Raw genomic sequence first — 16,556 nt, 5'->3', positions numbered from 1 at the left:
ATAGCATGGCAAAGGGTATATTTATGACTGACAAAATTTTTGAGTCCAATAGCCCCAACTTGGCTCTTGGCATCATTTGCAGTAGATTTTAGTGTTATTACATGTGCTATTGTTAGCTGAGCTTACCAGACTGAACAGAATTTTACTAGGCTCAGGCGTTGGACTAGTGTCTAAAGTCACAGATTGAACGCACAACACTCATGGTGCTTCTTAATTGGAAACCCCCACCCCCACCCCCTCAAATGAGAAACAAAAGCCTCTTGTTTTGTTATGTTAACATGAGTTTAATTCATCATCACAGTCCATGGAATTGTTGATTAACCATAACATCTGACCAACTATTCTGAATATTGTGATTATGTTTGTTTTGTTGTTGAAGACGTTAATTTACACATTTTCCTTCTGCGATTAAACTTTATTGTGAAGCAATTTCTCCTTATTTCCATCAACAATGTCCAATTCTAATATCACAAAGTTTTCCAAATTTAATCATTTAATTTTTCTTTATTCTTTGAATTTTTTATCAAATTGCTTTTTCTCATTATCCATGGCATCATTTCATGAACCTCCTCGTCTCAGTCAGAGATTCTGGTTTGTATGTGTCTGTCATGTGATGCCTCCATGAAATTCTTCAAAAACATACAGTCAAATCTAGCCATAATTTTATCAGCAACTATTTTGTTAGTGAAACAGCCTCCGTGGTCTAGAGGTAAAACGTCCACCTGGACAGCGGAAGGTCAGGGGTTCGATCCCCGGCCGCGTCATACCAAAAGACGTTAAAAGATGGTACTTGTTGTTACCCTGTCTGGCGCTCGACATTAAGGGGATAAAACAAGGACTGGTCGGCTCGGAGTCAGTATACTGTGTCTGTATTCATGTTAAACTGCGGCATGGTATCTCAGTGAGCTTGCACTATAAATCGGCATCAGTCCGGACTAGTACAAGCAGACACACACACACACACACACACACACGTACATGCACGTCGCTATATAAGTGGAATAATCTTGGATGCGACGTTAAACCCAATTTCACCTCATCTCACCTAGTAGAGGTGAGGAGTCAATAGTTATGAAGACTAAGACCATTTGAATACTGCAGTTTAAAGTTGAATGATAACAGATATAGGCAATATTAACATTGTAGACCGGTCACATGTCAGTATTAACCTAGTCAACATCAGATAACTGTCACACATATATCTTCAGTTGAGCATGTATACGGAAGTATTCCTGTATAAGCTTATTTTCACTTAATCATTAATGGAATGGTGAGAAAAAGTGCCATGCTATATATATGGAATTGAAAGTGAAAGTGCCGTACTATATAAGGAATGGTCATGAAAGTGCCATGCTATATAGATATTGGTAAGTGAATGTGCCATGCTAGGTATGGAAAGGTAAGTGAAACTGCAATACTGACTGATAAACATTTATGTTTCAGGACTACATTCAGAGTATCCAGGGAAAACTGTCCCCGGCTATGAGAAGTCTGACCGACCCAATGACTGAAGTGGAGAGTGCTAACACTACACTGACACAAGTGCCATGATCATATCACACCTCTACTATAGGTCATATCACTCATATCACCTGCATGGGACGATATCACTGATATCACTTGCATTGGACATATCACTCATGTACATGAATGGGATGGTATCACTTATAACCATGGGACAATATCTTCTGGAAGGGGTGATATCGTTCATATTACACCCATGCAAGTTCAAGGTTTGGATATATCCATATCAAGTTCATGTTTGAACCATACTCGATACCTTCACATCAAATTGTATCACTAGCATTATAGACCCATCAAACTCCGACAGATGGACGTATCACATACACGTGATACATCTGACGAGGATGCTTGTCGTTGATGATTAACCAGGTACCTCACAGGGTAATACAACACATATGGACTGATGTCATTCAAGCATTCACCCTGAATGATGTTGAAGCATATCATTACACAGGAAGCACCAGACTGATATATCCTATTGCTTGAGGACTCTCCAACCACGGAGGAGCCGATGGTCACCTACATTGATGTGTATAGGACATGGCTGCCAGTAGTGCTTATCTCATGCATGGGTTGGGCTCATCAAGCACTGTCTAATGAATGTCTACAATGAACATGGTGTTATTAGCGTGTGAACTGAGCGTCGTGATAGACATGAAGTTGTTGGGAGGAGAACTGTATTTGCTGTAGTGCAGAAGCTAGAGTTGTTGGAAGGAAAATAGTACATACCTTTGTGAAGAAGATGGTGTTTGGAAAAGGAACAGGAGTCGTGGGATGGTGAATAGCAACTGGAGAAAAGATGTTGGCTGAAAAATAGCATCTGCTGTGGATAAGAAACTGAAGTTGTTGGCTGGAAAGTAGCATCTGCTGAGGATAAGAAACTGAAGTTGTTGGCTGGAAAGTAGCATCTGCTGGAAAGGAGAATTTGGAGTTGTTGGATGGAAAATAGTACGTGCTTGAGAGCCGAGGTTAAAGTTGTTGGAAGGTGAATAGTATGGACCACAGAGGAGAGCTGTATGTCATATGAGGTAATCGGGAGGCTGTTTAATCATGCACTGTCACCCCTGCTTGTCACTACAGGAACTGAATCTTTATGTTGTGATCTCAGACAATTATATGCTTGTATTTTCATTTTGCTGCCACTCATTGAAAAAGAAAAAGTCCTTTTCATCCATACCCATTCTAGGTTGTTGTAGATAAGACTTCACTCCAACTACACTTGGCCATCAAATGTTAGATGATCAGAGTCAGCATTAACTGCATGTCAAGATGGATGACGTCATGACAACCATTCCGTTTTCCTCTGAACTCACCAATCACAATGACCTTCATGAAGGTCACACTTCTGCTTGCATGGCCATATTTCTCGGCAATATTGTTCAAAGTTTGGTGCAAATAGATAGATGTAGATATATAGGCAATGCTCAAAGTCCCTAATCAAATCTAATCAGTCATTCTTTGTGTGTGCATTTGTGGTTGTTGGTGATTTGGGATATATGTTGCAAACAGAAAATCCCAATCATGAATGGGCTTGTTGATTCACTATTCATTATCGGTTCAATAAAGCAAGTTTATTTGTTAGAAACTACTTGAGGTATTCATATTAAAGTGGTACTTTTCCTGTCATTTAGCCATTCAAATTTGGTTTTGTTTTACTGGATTTTCTTGGTCAATTATGTGGTTGCCAGGAGGCAAAATAAGAAAGATTAAATGGAATGAAACTAAATCAGCATTTGTATAGATCACTCTCCAATTTGTAATTGCTCAGAGCACTAAGACCATGATAGATCTACATCATTATCTAAGTCAATGGATCAGTGTGCACTGGATTTTCATTCTCTGCTTCCTAGGGATCATACAACCCAAAAGCCTGTCAACAAAATACAAAAAAGTTGGGTTTTTGAGACCGCAAACTCTCAGTCATAACATCTACTATTTTTAATATATTTCTTTTGGTGGCAACATTTTTTATAGTCAGCCTCAAGCAAGCAAGAAACTAGTCTTAACACTACGCAAGTCTTAGAGTTTATTATGAGACTAATATTATGTCAACCACTGTTACATGTGTCCTGTTCAGATCCATGACTTTGTTACTCTGACAAACTGTTAAGGCATTATCCTCATAGGTTAGATTTTGGAGGAAAATTGATTAACCATGTCCCGTTCCGCAATGCGATCATAACGCTACAACTGTTGTAGGTGTATTTTAAAGTATAGGAGATGTGATTGTTGTATTGCTATGATCACTTTGTGGAGAGAGACCACGATCATTATGAAGCATTATCATTGTTCTAACAGCAATCACTACCCATAACTCATGACACTATCAGTGCAATAACATTGATGTTAGTCAGCAGGAAGATAGTTTTTTTATGTGACCCTAAGGTGTCCTTGACCTTGTACATATGGAAGATGGCACACAAAAAGGATTGTGTCTGCTATGCAATGAACACAGTATTTGAAATCAGTGGTTGTTGCCCGTCCAGGCTTTGATGATTTGCCACAGCCAGAAGGACTTCATAAGCTGTATTCGGAAATTTAGTTTTATTTTCTCAAAGTGCTTGGATACCATAAGAAAATCATAAATCATTTGACATAAAACATGACAATATGAAACAACAGTTATCATTGAAGTCTTTGATAGGCATTTATAGCAGTAGTCTATGCTATATATTTTGGCAGTTATCATTGCTATAATACAGCACAGCTTCTCAGCATTAATAGAGATCTATGCAAGGATACATTCATCTCCACATGTTGGCAAATTAAGATATGATCAAGAAAAAAATAAAATATTATTTCTTGTACAAAAATGGGTCAGCAGGTATAAATAAAAACATTTGACAACGAGTTGCGGATGTGATAACATAATTTGTACAAATCATATGTTGGCAAGTTCCTGGAAACTCGGCTTTTAAGTTTGCATGAACTGGTAGGCAGTATATGTAATCAGCCAATCAGCACAGATGCTTTCATGCAAGATGAGCGCTGCCTGAGTGGTCAATACACTGTGTGGTCATTGCAGAGCGTGCTCTTTAGTATGCTGGTAAGCAAGGGAGCATGGGACATTACATGGACTGATGGTCTTCTCTACTTTCATGCCATGTGTGGAATCAGTTCCTGGTGCTTCCTGCCATGATATTGATGGAATATTGCTAAAACGGCGTAAAAACCTACTCGATCGTCACTACTGTCATACCGACTGAGAAATAAGCTTAAAAATATATGTACACGCTTTACACAGCCATGAAGTCAATGAGTTGTTGGCTAGGGTCCTTTTATTCCTCCCTGCCTTGATGATAAACAAGATGGCCTCTTTCAGGGCAATGGGGTAGCCTAGCGGTTAAAGCATTCGTCCATACGCTGAAGGCCTGGGTTCGATTCCCACATGGGTACAATGTGTGGAGCCCATTTCTGGTGTGTCCGACAAGATATTGCTGAAATATTGCTAAAACGGCGTAATAACCACACTCCCTCATTGTTATTACTTTAAAGTAGCTTAAATTTACTCAGTTTCTGTTGGGGAGGCAGAATTTGAGAAAATATTTCTGATATTTTTGTGTGATTGATTAAGGAATATTGTTCAACAGTTGGGACATGAATGTATTCTTGACAACCATTTCCTCACTTCTAGTCTTCATACAGCAGGTATTCGGACTATCACTATTTTTGTGATGTAGGTATGCAGTGTATTCATGAATTTATTTGCGAATTGGTTGTATAGATGAATTATTTACCTAATATGGTCTCAGTTCCACTTTTACCCCAATGATATCACTCAGGTAACTCATGACACTTGATTTATTGAGAAGTGATCTGACTAGAACCTCAAAAAATTTATGTGTTGGGTTGGTGGGGTGTAGAAAAAGCAGAAGTAAACTGTGTTTAAAATTAAGCATGAAAGTACTGACCCCGTTCCACAAAGCGATTGTAGCTCTACGACTGTCTTTGCTAAAGTATGGGAGCTATGGTCGTTTGAGCGGTACAATCGCTTTGTGGAACGAGACTCTTGGCCATAATGTTAAAAATTAAATATTTAGGGGTCCCTAATGAAATCCCATAGGAGAAGACGTCACAGACCATGGGATCTGCCTTAATTTTTATCTCATTAAAATCAGATCTTAGTTCCGCTAAACAAAGATCTGAGAACACCCAATTACGTGTAACATCAGACCGACCTTACGTGAACTTTGACCGACCAATGGAAGGACTGACAAGAAGTCAACATTAGCCAATTAGAAGGCAGCTTTCTCGTGCTTTACAGCACTAATTTTGAATTGGGGACTACGGTTTGAAACATATTTTGACATATTCTCGATTAAAAATTGGAAACATGAACAAAAAAACCTTCCTAAAATGGCTGATAGATGGTCAAGATTGTATGGATTCAGTGGTCATTCGGAATACACCGTGTTACAGTTTTCGAGGTTGCATGATTAGAAATCACATTCCGATTGTCACTTTCATGATCTGGTAAGCGACGCTCTGATTGGTCGTATGAAAGGTCATTCTGACGTGACCCCTAATGGGATGTCCTCAGATCTTTGGGACAATTACTATATTAATAACATGGAAGTAATTTTCATAAAAAACTACCCCATGTTTTTTAAATTGACATATAATTATTGAAAACAAGGAGTTGGTTGGCAACTGAATAGGCAAGTAATTATTGATTAATTTTGTGTTGTAAGATTATAAAGGTACAGCATTGCCCAAGAGTCATACGATGTTAAGAGCCTGAGCTTGTAAGTCAGCTGTCCAATGCACAATGCCTGTATATTATCCAAACTGTCTCATTTCACAATGCATTGTATTAGATAGGCAGCAGACTTAGTCGGCAACACAGCAAAGAAGCCTTCACCTCAAGCACCTGTTGTGGAAGCGTTTTTGTTACTTTTGTACACGGCATGAAGTAATTTCTACTTTAATACATACATTATTTATGACTTGTATAAATTCATTTGCTTGTATATATGATTGTGTTTGTTTCTGTGTAAATATCATGCAGAACTCTCCCAAGTTTTCATGCAAACATCATTTGTGTCGGTGATGATAGATAACGTTTTCTGTTGCCGGTTTTAGATGAAACAGATGCACATTTAATTACAGGAGTAGCCAAGTGGTTAAAGCATTCGCTTGTCACCATGGTCACGCTGAAGACTTAAGTTCAATTCCTGATTTGGATACAGTGGTGAAGACCATTTGTTTCCATCATTACATTCTCAAATGCGAAAGGCATGATTTGACAAATCTTTAAGATGCAATATGTCATTGATATTGTACCTGGTGCTGAACGTGTATTTGTTTTTCAAGTTGAAATATTGGTTCAGAAGATGCAGGCTAACTGGTTGGAGAAGGGGCACCTGTTTTCATTATCTGATAGGCTGTAATACTGGTCCTGAATATTACTAGTCTTGGACAAGTGGACTATCTTTAATTGGACATTTAGAATCTGAAGTAAGATTGAAGCCACAGTCGACATGGATTTCAACGTGTTTATTCTCATGGGCGATGTTTCAATACAGATGCTAGCACCTTGGGCCGGTTTGGTAGCATAGTGGTTAAAGCGTTTGCCTGTAATACCAAAGGCCTGGGTTTGATTCCCCACATGGGTACAATGTTTGTCCATTTCTGGTGTCCACTGCCGTGATATTGCTGGAATGTTGCTAAAAGCGGCGTAAAACTATATTCACTCACTAGTACCTTTATTAAGTTTCATAAAGATATCAACATCCATGCTGAAACATTGCACACAAAAATAAAGGCGTTGAGTGAGTGAGCATGGTTTTAGGCCGCATTTAGCAGGGACACCAGAAATGGGCTTCACATATTGTACCCATGTAGGGAATCGAACCCGGGTCTTCGGCGTGACGAGCGCATGCTTTACCCACTAAGCCACACGACCGCCCCTAAAGACGTTGAAATCTATAACTCTGTCTTCAATGTGGACTTAGTTAATTTCAAACCCTGCACTTGTTTTGTTTGACAGTCCACTATAACATTACGTGGGGCACAATGGGTCTGATAACCTAATGCTCAGAAGGAAGGTGAATTGATTTCTTGCTATTATTGATCCTGACGCCATCTGAGGCACCAGGAAAGTATAAAGTTACTTCTAAATAATGTATGTGACTGACCTTTTCTTCAACATAAATAATCGTTACATGCGCAAAATTTTCCATAACCAGCAACAAAGTACGATATTCAGTTTCTTGTCAGCTATCATGAATCTGTACAGGTAAAATCCAGGTTGTTACTGTTGCTATGGAAACAAATGTGTCATTGCATTAACGTCTTTTGATATTTATGCTACATATGAAGAATTGGAATGCAATTGATTTATGGATAATCTTCTGTTCAACCATAAGGTATTAAACCAGTAAATGACAATCTTATTTTATTGAAACTCCTTACAAAATGTATTTGTTGTAACTTATGGAAGTTAGTAAAAACAAGCTTCAGGTATAAAGGTGAATTATTGCATTTAAAGTGAAATGTCCTCAGCTGTAAATAACATGTTTGTTATGGAATTTGCAGTTAAATCATGTTGAATGATTTGTTATAGAAGATCTAGATTTTTATTTTCCAGAAATATTACATAGAAATTTTGAAGGGTATATTTTTCTAATCTAATCTGACTTTAGCCATGTTAGCAGCATGAAGATGCAGTAGAGTATTTAGGAATATATAAACACTGGACATGTCGAATGTTATTTACCCTGTTATATACTCATGAAACTATTTCTGTAGACCTCGTGTCTATGATGTTGATTGAAATGTACTGGTTTCCATTTAGCGTGTGTCAGGACAGAATTCTTAGAACAAAGAATATTTACAAACGAATTTGACCCATCTTCCATATCCTTGTATCTTATCTCCATTCTAAATCTGATACCCTGGATCCAATGCTTGTCATGCTGAAGGAAAAGTAACCCAAAATACAAACATCACAATGAGAGGAACTTGGGCAGATCTGTTAATTAATACACTGACAAGAAGACAAGATCATAACATATTGTTATAGCTAAAAGCGATTCACAGTTTGAAAATGATGAACTTAAATAGTCTGTTAAAACCTGATAAAGTAATAATGTTCCACGAAGCAGGCTTAAATGAAGAAAATGTAATATATACATGTCAACCCGATATGATATTCACAATGATTGTGAAGATGAGCTAGTTTCAGACTATTTTGATAGGTATTCTGACAGTGAATACTGGTAACATCAAGCAAAGGAATGGATTGTAATTTGACAACAGACCTTTGACAAGCATTAAGTAAATTGTGAAAACATGTAAAGATATTGGTATCTGCACAAGAGCATTATGAACTGGTAAATATAGAAGTTGCTGTCCATTGATGTTTGTTTGACACATAACAAAACACTAATCATGCCATCCTTGATTGACAAGAGTATTATATATCCATACTATCATTATACATACCTTGGACCTATTCTCTACCATAGTTTTATTTTGAGCCTTATTCGAATTGCACCATGTTAAAAATAGCTGTCCAGTCAAATCTCTCATGAGGGAGAAGATACACGAGAGATTGATTTGATGACATCACTTACAAAATGAACTATGGTGGCAAATTTGTCCAGGGTATATCCTTGGAATGTGGATATAATACCAGGGTATTTATCTAGAATGTGGATATAGTACCCTGGATCATCGAGGATGATCTGTTATCACCTGTCCACCTGACTCAGTCTGTTGTTGATGTACTTGTTGTTACTGTTTATACAGGTGAGAGGAATGGAAGCATCACTTGACATGGTTCTTGTTTGCTGTATATAATGGTTGGCTTTGAATAAAAAAATATGAAATGAATCACAAGTTTTTGTTGTGTTTAGATCAGGCAAAAACTGTACAGCTTCACTGAAATGAGTTTTTTTTTCAGCTTTGGGACATCAAAACCAAGTTCTTATTCATATGTTGCATATCTGTGTGCTTAATATATTTGTCAGACTCCGCAGACACCAGTAGGTTTTGGTGACCTTGACCTCATTTTCAAGGTCACAGCACTGGATTGTCTTCATATTTTGAACTATGGTGTATATACAGACTCCGCAGACACCAGTCGGTTTTGGTGACCTTGACCCCATTTTCAAGGTCCCAGCAGGCAAATATGCTTTTGGAGTTGGAAAACGGTGTTGCCGTGATATCTCAAGAACTAATCGCTGGATTGTTTTCATATTTGGAACTATGGTGTATATACAGAAACCGCAGACACCAGTCGGTTTTGGTGACCTTGACCCCATTTTCAAGGTCACAGCAGGCAAATCTGCTTTTGGAGTTTGAAAACGGTGTTGCCGTGATATCTCAAGAACTAATCGCTGGATTGTCTTCATATTTGGTACTATGGTGTATATACAGGCGGGGGACATTTCGTCACTTTGTGACAAATACTTGTTTCCAAATTAATTTTGAATTGCTTGTATACAAGCATGTATAACAAATTACCAAACGTGGCCTTTTTTATTTTTCATACCTTTATTTGAGGGTCGGGATCCGTGAATCGCCTCTTAGGACAAGCATGGGTTGCTGAAGACCAATTCCAACCCAGATCTTCACAGGAGTCACAGCATGCTTTCTGTTCCTGCCATCAACTGCTTGTTTGCCTGGCCTCATTTACAGGTCTCTTTTATAAGTTTAAATATTAGTGACAACCGCCATAAGTAGCATTCACTCACTCGAGCCATACTGAGATGACCAGCAGCTTATATTTGTCAGAAGAAGAGCAAGTCAAGAGGCTCCTAAATTGGCTTCCTGCGAAATAATATAGCCTCAGCAGGATAGTTTTTGCACATGTGACCATCTTGGTAGACAAACTGTCACATGACCACCATGGTAAACTAGCTGTCACATGACCATCTTGGGTGACCAGCTGTCAGGTGACTCGGCTGATAGTTTGTCTGTTTCATGCTCACACTATCAACCACAAGGCTGACTTCTAAATTTATCTAACTTACAGGTTGACTATTGTCATACTGCTAAGTGTCTCCTGTCCTGATATTGCTAACCTAGTGGGCAGCCCGGAGAGCGGAAGGTCCGGGGTTCAATCCACGGCCGCGTCATATCAAAAGACGTTAAAAGATGGTACTTGTTGTTACCCTGTCTGGCGCTCAGCATTAGGAGCTAAAACAAGGACTGGTCGGCTCGGAGTCAGTATACTGTGTCTGAGTGGGGTATTCATGTTAAACTGCGGCATGGTATCTCAGTGAGCTAGCACTAAAAATCGGCATTAGTACTAGTATAAGCAGCCACACACACACACACACACATGCATGCACGACGCTATATATGTGCAAAAATCTTGGACGCGATGTTAAACGCCATTTCATCTGACATATGGGTACATGCAATGCTCTATGCCCTCGTTCGCTGGAATGTACATGATAATTATTGCATACAATACAATGGTAGTTACAGTAATGATGAATCTGCTCTTTACACAGGTAGAGGCAAGAGATACGGACATGTTTGGGTTTTCACCTGCCATAAATCTAAAAGATTCCGGTGAACGGTTACCATATACAGGAAACGTAAGAGAGGTGCGTCCCTAACAACATCCACCCAACCAAAAGCCTAACCTTATTCATATCTCCTATATTTCATAAAACATTTACCATCTTTTGGCGTGACGCTCGGGGATCGAACACCGGCCTTTCACATCCCGAGAAGACACTCTATCCTCCAGACTTTAGGGGAGGTCATTTGCTAGCAACACAATCAATAAACTACGGTTATACAAACTCAAAGGGACCACTGATTTTAGTTCGTAATAACCATAGTTCGTTATAAGCATACATACAACATATATACAAGAAATGACCAGGACTAAAAAATAAGTTCGTTATATCCGTCAGTTCGTTATAAGCGTGTTGGTCATAAACGTAGTTTACTGTATGTATAACGAAGCCGTCATTAATTGGAACATGTGTTCCATAGTCAGTATATGAAACCACTGAAAGGATTACTGGGTCGGAATAAGTCCTGGTACACTGTAATTTCCAGATAGTGTGGACCGTTCCTCATGCTGTCAACCACTCGTTGGTCTTGTCCATACTGGGTTATTTAAAGGTCGCTGTTCTGAAGCTGAATATTGACGACAACAACCTGAGGGCACGTTTGTAGATTCTTGGTAAAGTTGTGTTTGTTGTTCGGCTTGTTCTCCCTACAGGGTAAAGGTGATTGAAAAGGTTATCAACTCGAGTGAGCGAGTGGGGTTTTACGCCGCTTTTAGCAATATTCCAGCAATATCACAAGGGTTATTAACCCTAAACAGCTGGAGATTTTGATAAGCAATTTATATTCTTTATATGTAACTCCACTTTTGCCTCTCGTTACCATAGTGACGCAGCGGATGGCACTGGGGCATAACTTCTCGTGTCTTTATATTTTAACATTTTTTAATAAAACGCATTTCAGCTAAACCATATTGTCAATATCACAGTGGTACGTGAAGGAAGTGTACAGCAAAGGGTCTCCTGATAACGGCGACCAGGGCGCAAGTGTGATTCAATTCCAATTCCAAGTATGATTGGGGTTGGGTTGAAAAAAAGACATGAAACGTTTGTGGATAGCAACTTCTTCATTGCTGGTAAGGTTCAGAGCTATGCCTTGCCAATCGTCAGGTTGGTTGGTTGGTTTGTTGTTTAACGTCGCACTCGGCAATAGTCCAGCTATATGACGGCGGTCTGTAAATAATCGAGTCTGGACCAGACAATCCAGTGATTAATAACATGAGCATCGATCCACGTACAACGTAATTGGGATCGATGACATGTATCAACCAAGTCAGCGAGCCTGAACACCCGATCCCGACAAGCATAGTCACCTTTTACGGCAAGCATGGGTTGCTGAAGACCTATTCTACCCCGGATCTTCACGGTTCCGGTATAAACATTAACCATAAACAGACAAACAGCCCTGTGTGGCGGTTTAACATGGATACCCCAATCAGACACATTATACTGACCCCGAGCCGACCATTCCTTGTTTTGGCCCTTAATGCCGAGCGTCATTGTAACAAGTTTGTTTGTTTGTTGTTTAAAGCTGCACTCCGCAATATTGCAGCTATATGACGGCGGTCTGTAAGTAATCGAGTCTGGACCAGACAATCCAGTGATTGACATCACGAGATTCGATCCACGCAGTTGAGATCGATGACATCCATCAACCAAGTCACCAAGCCTGACTTAGTCGCCTCTTACGACAAGCAATAGTCGCCTGTTACGACAAGCATGGGTTGCTGAAGACCTATTCTACCCCGATCTTCACGGGCGCAGTGTAACAGGTACCATATTTTAACGTCTTTTGGTATGATTGGGAAGGGGATCGAACCACAGACTTTCCGCTCTCGGGGCAGACGCTCTATCCACTGGACCGTCATTCGTGATATTCTCGATTAACTTATTACGGTGCAAATACAACAATGTCATGTGCAAGGACAAGGTAGGATAACGGCCCTCTTTGACCCACAGGATTTGCTTAATTTAAGAAGTAGAAATTTTAATGAAAGATATCAAAGGTGTTCATATGAATGAGAACTTACCTTTGTTCATTTCAAGACAATACTCAACCCGGACGTGACTCAACCCCAAAAGTACTAGAATCTGTACTTTTCTATGAAAATGTTCTCCCAAATATATAACATTTGTTATATTTGACCATTTTCTAAATGACATTGTGTGTTCACAGCTTTCGACTGTGGGTTCGAATCCCGAACGGGCCTCAACCCCAAGAGTACGAGAATCTGTACTAAGAAAGTGTTATCCCAAAAATAACATTTGTTATAACTCTTGACAACACCAAATACTTGGGTAAAGATAAAATGTGGCCACAAGACTGATTTTTCAGATTTTTTTTCTAATATTGGAACACGAGCATGTCTTTGATCCATGCTGATTTTCATAAATGTACATCTTGGGTCACAGATTTACTCATATTTAGATTTTTTTAAATGCCCATTTCATACGTTTTAGCTATATTTGTGTATTTGACCAAGTCAGAATTCCAAAACTTGAAAATGTTAGAAGGAAAATTGGCTTATCTGAACATTTTCCTGCCAAATTTGTTACCAATCAAGTCAGCGAGCCTGACCACCCGATCCCGTTAGTCGCCTCTTACGACAAGCTTAGTCGTCTTTTACGGCAAGCATCGGTTGCTGAAGACCAATTCTTCCCCGGATCTTCACCGGTTCCAGTATAAACATTAACCATAAACAGACAAACCTTCTCTGACAAGAAGGATGTTATGGTTCATGAAAATATACATGACTACGCCGTGAAAGGAAAGGAAAGTCGACTTTATTACATTGCTGTCATTGCAATCGATGGTGATTTTAGGATGGAACTTGCAAGCAGGGTTCCTTTTATGATGTTTGATAGAAGTGGCGACCAGAGGGATTTATGATTATAACCGTGAAAGCGATGAAATTCACGAAATGAATTGATCCGGACTGATGATGTCCGTCATTAATGTCAATCGCAGGGAGTGCAAACACATATCAGAGATACCGATATTAACCTTTCTCACACTTCGTCACTTCCGGTTTCGTCTACAGCTGGTCGTTGTCAGGGGAGTGGCCACTTTCAAATTGGTCCACTGCTAGTACGCATTCTATATTTGTCGGTCAAAATTCAACGGTAGGGGCCGACCATTTGATATTCCCCGAACATTCTTGAAAAAAATAATTATGCTTCATATTGTGGGGGAAAAAACGAAAAAGTCTGCTACAAAAATACAAAAAAAATTGTTTTGAAAAAAAAAATACTTTAGCTCAGATATATATCTGGTTTTGGATCTGCAGGTAAAACAATATTAATTTTTATGGATCCGGAATTTCGCTTGGCTGCTTGTTCATGTCACTATATAATTGTCATAGAACATTGGATACAAGCAACCGAGTGAGTGAGTGGGTATTTTTCCTGTGACAGGTTTTATGTTACTTATAGGAGATGCAGGTCTCAGACGTTTACCACTTTGGTAAAAAACTCACGAGCACGGATCTGGTGCTGACAAACCTAGAAACATAATCGGAGTGAACCGGGATTCGAAACCACGATCCTATGTTTCTGGCGTGCCCAAGGGAGGCAACTCTGCACAGCGAATTGCAGCGCTTAAGAGTGAGTGAGTGAGTGAGTGAGTGAGTGAGTTTGGTTTAACGGCGCTTTTAACAGTATTCCAGTTATATCACGGCGTGTCAGCTTAATGTGGGAGGAAAGCCCGAAGTGATGCAGGTCTCAGACGTTTACCACTTCGGTGAAACCCACGAGCACGGGTATGGTGCTGACAAACCTAGAAACATAATCGGGGCGAACCGGGATTCGAACCCACAATCATAGGTTTCTGGCGTGCCCAAGGGACGCAACTCTGCATAGCGAATCGCGGCGCCTTAGACGACTGGGCCACCCGTGCCCCCGCAGCGCTTAAGACGACTGGGTCACCCGTGCCGAAAATATGAAGTGTTCATTGACTTGTCTGTGTATCATTAGACAATTTAAGAGACCACCCATCAGATATAACGATAGGTCTGCCAAACTACAAACTCAGACATTGTCTTGTTCATCGATCGTTCGCAAACCATAACCTTTAAGACGCAAGAACTCCGTGCTTCAAAGTGGGGAACCAACTGCAAGCAGGTTGGACGCTCCCTGAATCAATCTGCTCGACCGCGTACAGGTCGCGTGCTGGGGATCCGATACAGACAGGAGGCGGGGAAAGGTTGGGCCGACACAAACATCATGGACACAAAGGCACACGGAGCCAGTCTATGGCATCAGAATCAGATCAGAAAAGCCAGTCGATTGGCCGTCTTCATATCATGTTTAAAATAGAGGCAAATTTTCTGTAGCTCGACTGACGTTTACCTACAATGTCCGTGTGAGCTTATGTCATGGTTTTCAATCCGTTTGCATTAAACTACAAATCCTTCCAAACACATCATCAACATTTCTATAGAACATGTTCCCGGCTGCAACAAGTAAGTTTTCATTTTAAAATATACAATGGACGCCAAAGCTACTCAAGTCGGTGAAGAAGTTAGCCTTACCGCAAATCACTTCTAAGAAATCGTTGGACCTATAATTGCTTTCAAATGCTTCAAGATTGTTCATGAGATAAATACATGTTTAGAAATATTCAAAACAGACACCATGACGGTTGTCAGACATAGAATGTTTGAAATCAGTTGAAGTTCAAGGTTGTGTACGACATACTCCGTGCCCGCTGTGCTTAAAGAGTTATCGCACATTTATGTTGTCTAATGTATATCGATCGGTACATTACGACATGGGTTTGTTTGTTTGTTGTTTAACGCCGCACTCAGCAATATTCCAGCTATATGACGGCGGTCTGTAAATAATCGAGTCTGGACCAGACAATCCAGTGATTGATATCATGAGCATCGACCCACGCAATTGGGATCGATGACATGCATCAACCAAGTCAGCGAGCCTGACCATCCGATCCCGTTAGTCGCCTTTTACGACAAGCATAGTCATCTTTTACGGCAAGCATGGGTTGCTGAAGACCTATTCTACCCCGGAATCTTCACGGGTCTTACGACATGGGATCGACTTTGAAGTCACTACTGACATAATCAGCATACAAATAGCTCATTACTCCAATATGCATGTCATCCTCACCCAATTGCGTGGATCTATGCTCATTATGACAATCACTGGATTGTCTGGTCCAGAATCGATTATTTACAGTTCGCTGTCATATAGCTGTAATATTGCTCAGTGCAGCTTTAAACAACAAACAAAACATTACTCCAATCTTTATCTAAATTAGAAACTAAAATTTAGATGCTTTAATATGATTGATAGCTTCAGCGTATTTGCTTTCAAAACCATACTTCGAGAAAGTTTCCCTGTCTGTCGCGTGTACTGTATCGTAGGACGGATGGACGACGGTCAGCGCGTCTGATAGCATGGCACCGAAGTCCGTATTGGCAGAGCTAAAACCACCCACGCGGTTCACATGAAACTTCGAAGATCACAGAGCCAGGGAGACGT

At 39.9% G+C, this 16,556-nt stretch overlaps 1 protein-coding gene across 12 annotated transcripts in view; it reads left to right on the top strand.

The window, feature by feature from the left end:
• Positions 1–9,360, top strand: part of LOC124148714 (transmembrane protein 198-like) — a 111,980-nt gene extending 102,620 nt beyond the window's left edge. For all 12 annotated transcript variants that reach the window (XM_046519970.2, XM_046519967.2, XM_046519973.2 and 9 more), the window contains one exon: positions 1,444–9,360. In XM_046519970.2, the coding sequence (XP_046375926.1) occupies positions 1,444–1,551 (108 nt within the window). In that variant the 3' untranslated portion in view covers positions 1,552–9,360. The remainder of the gene's footprint in view (positions 1–1,443) is intronic.
• Positions 9,361–16,556: the final 7,196 nt, after the last annotated feature.

Source organism: Haliotis rufescens, unplaced genomic scaffold (assembly GCF_023055435.1).
Source record: "Haliotis rufescens isolate VD_foot unplaced genomic scaffold, xgHalRufe1.0.p SCAF_46, whole genome shotgun sequence".
NCBI lineage: Eukaryota > Metazoa > Mollusca > Gastropoda > Lepetellida > Haliotidae > Haliotis > Haliotis rufescens.
Note: the sequence above shows the minus strand (reverse complement) of the source record. Positions and strands in the feature narration are given on the sequence as shown.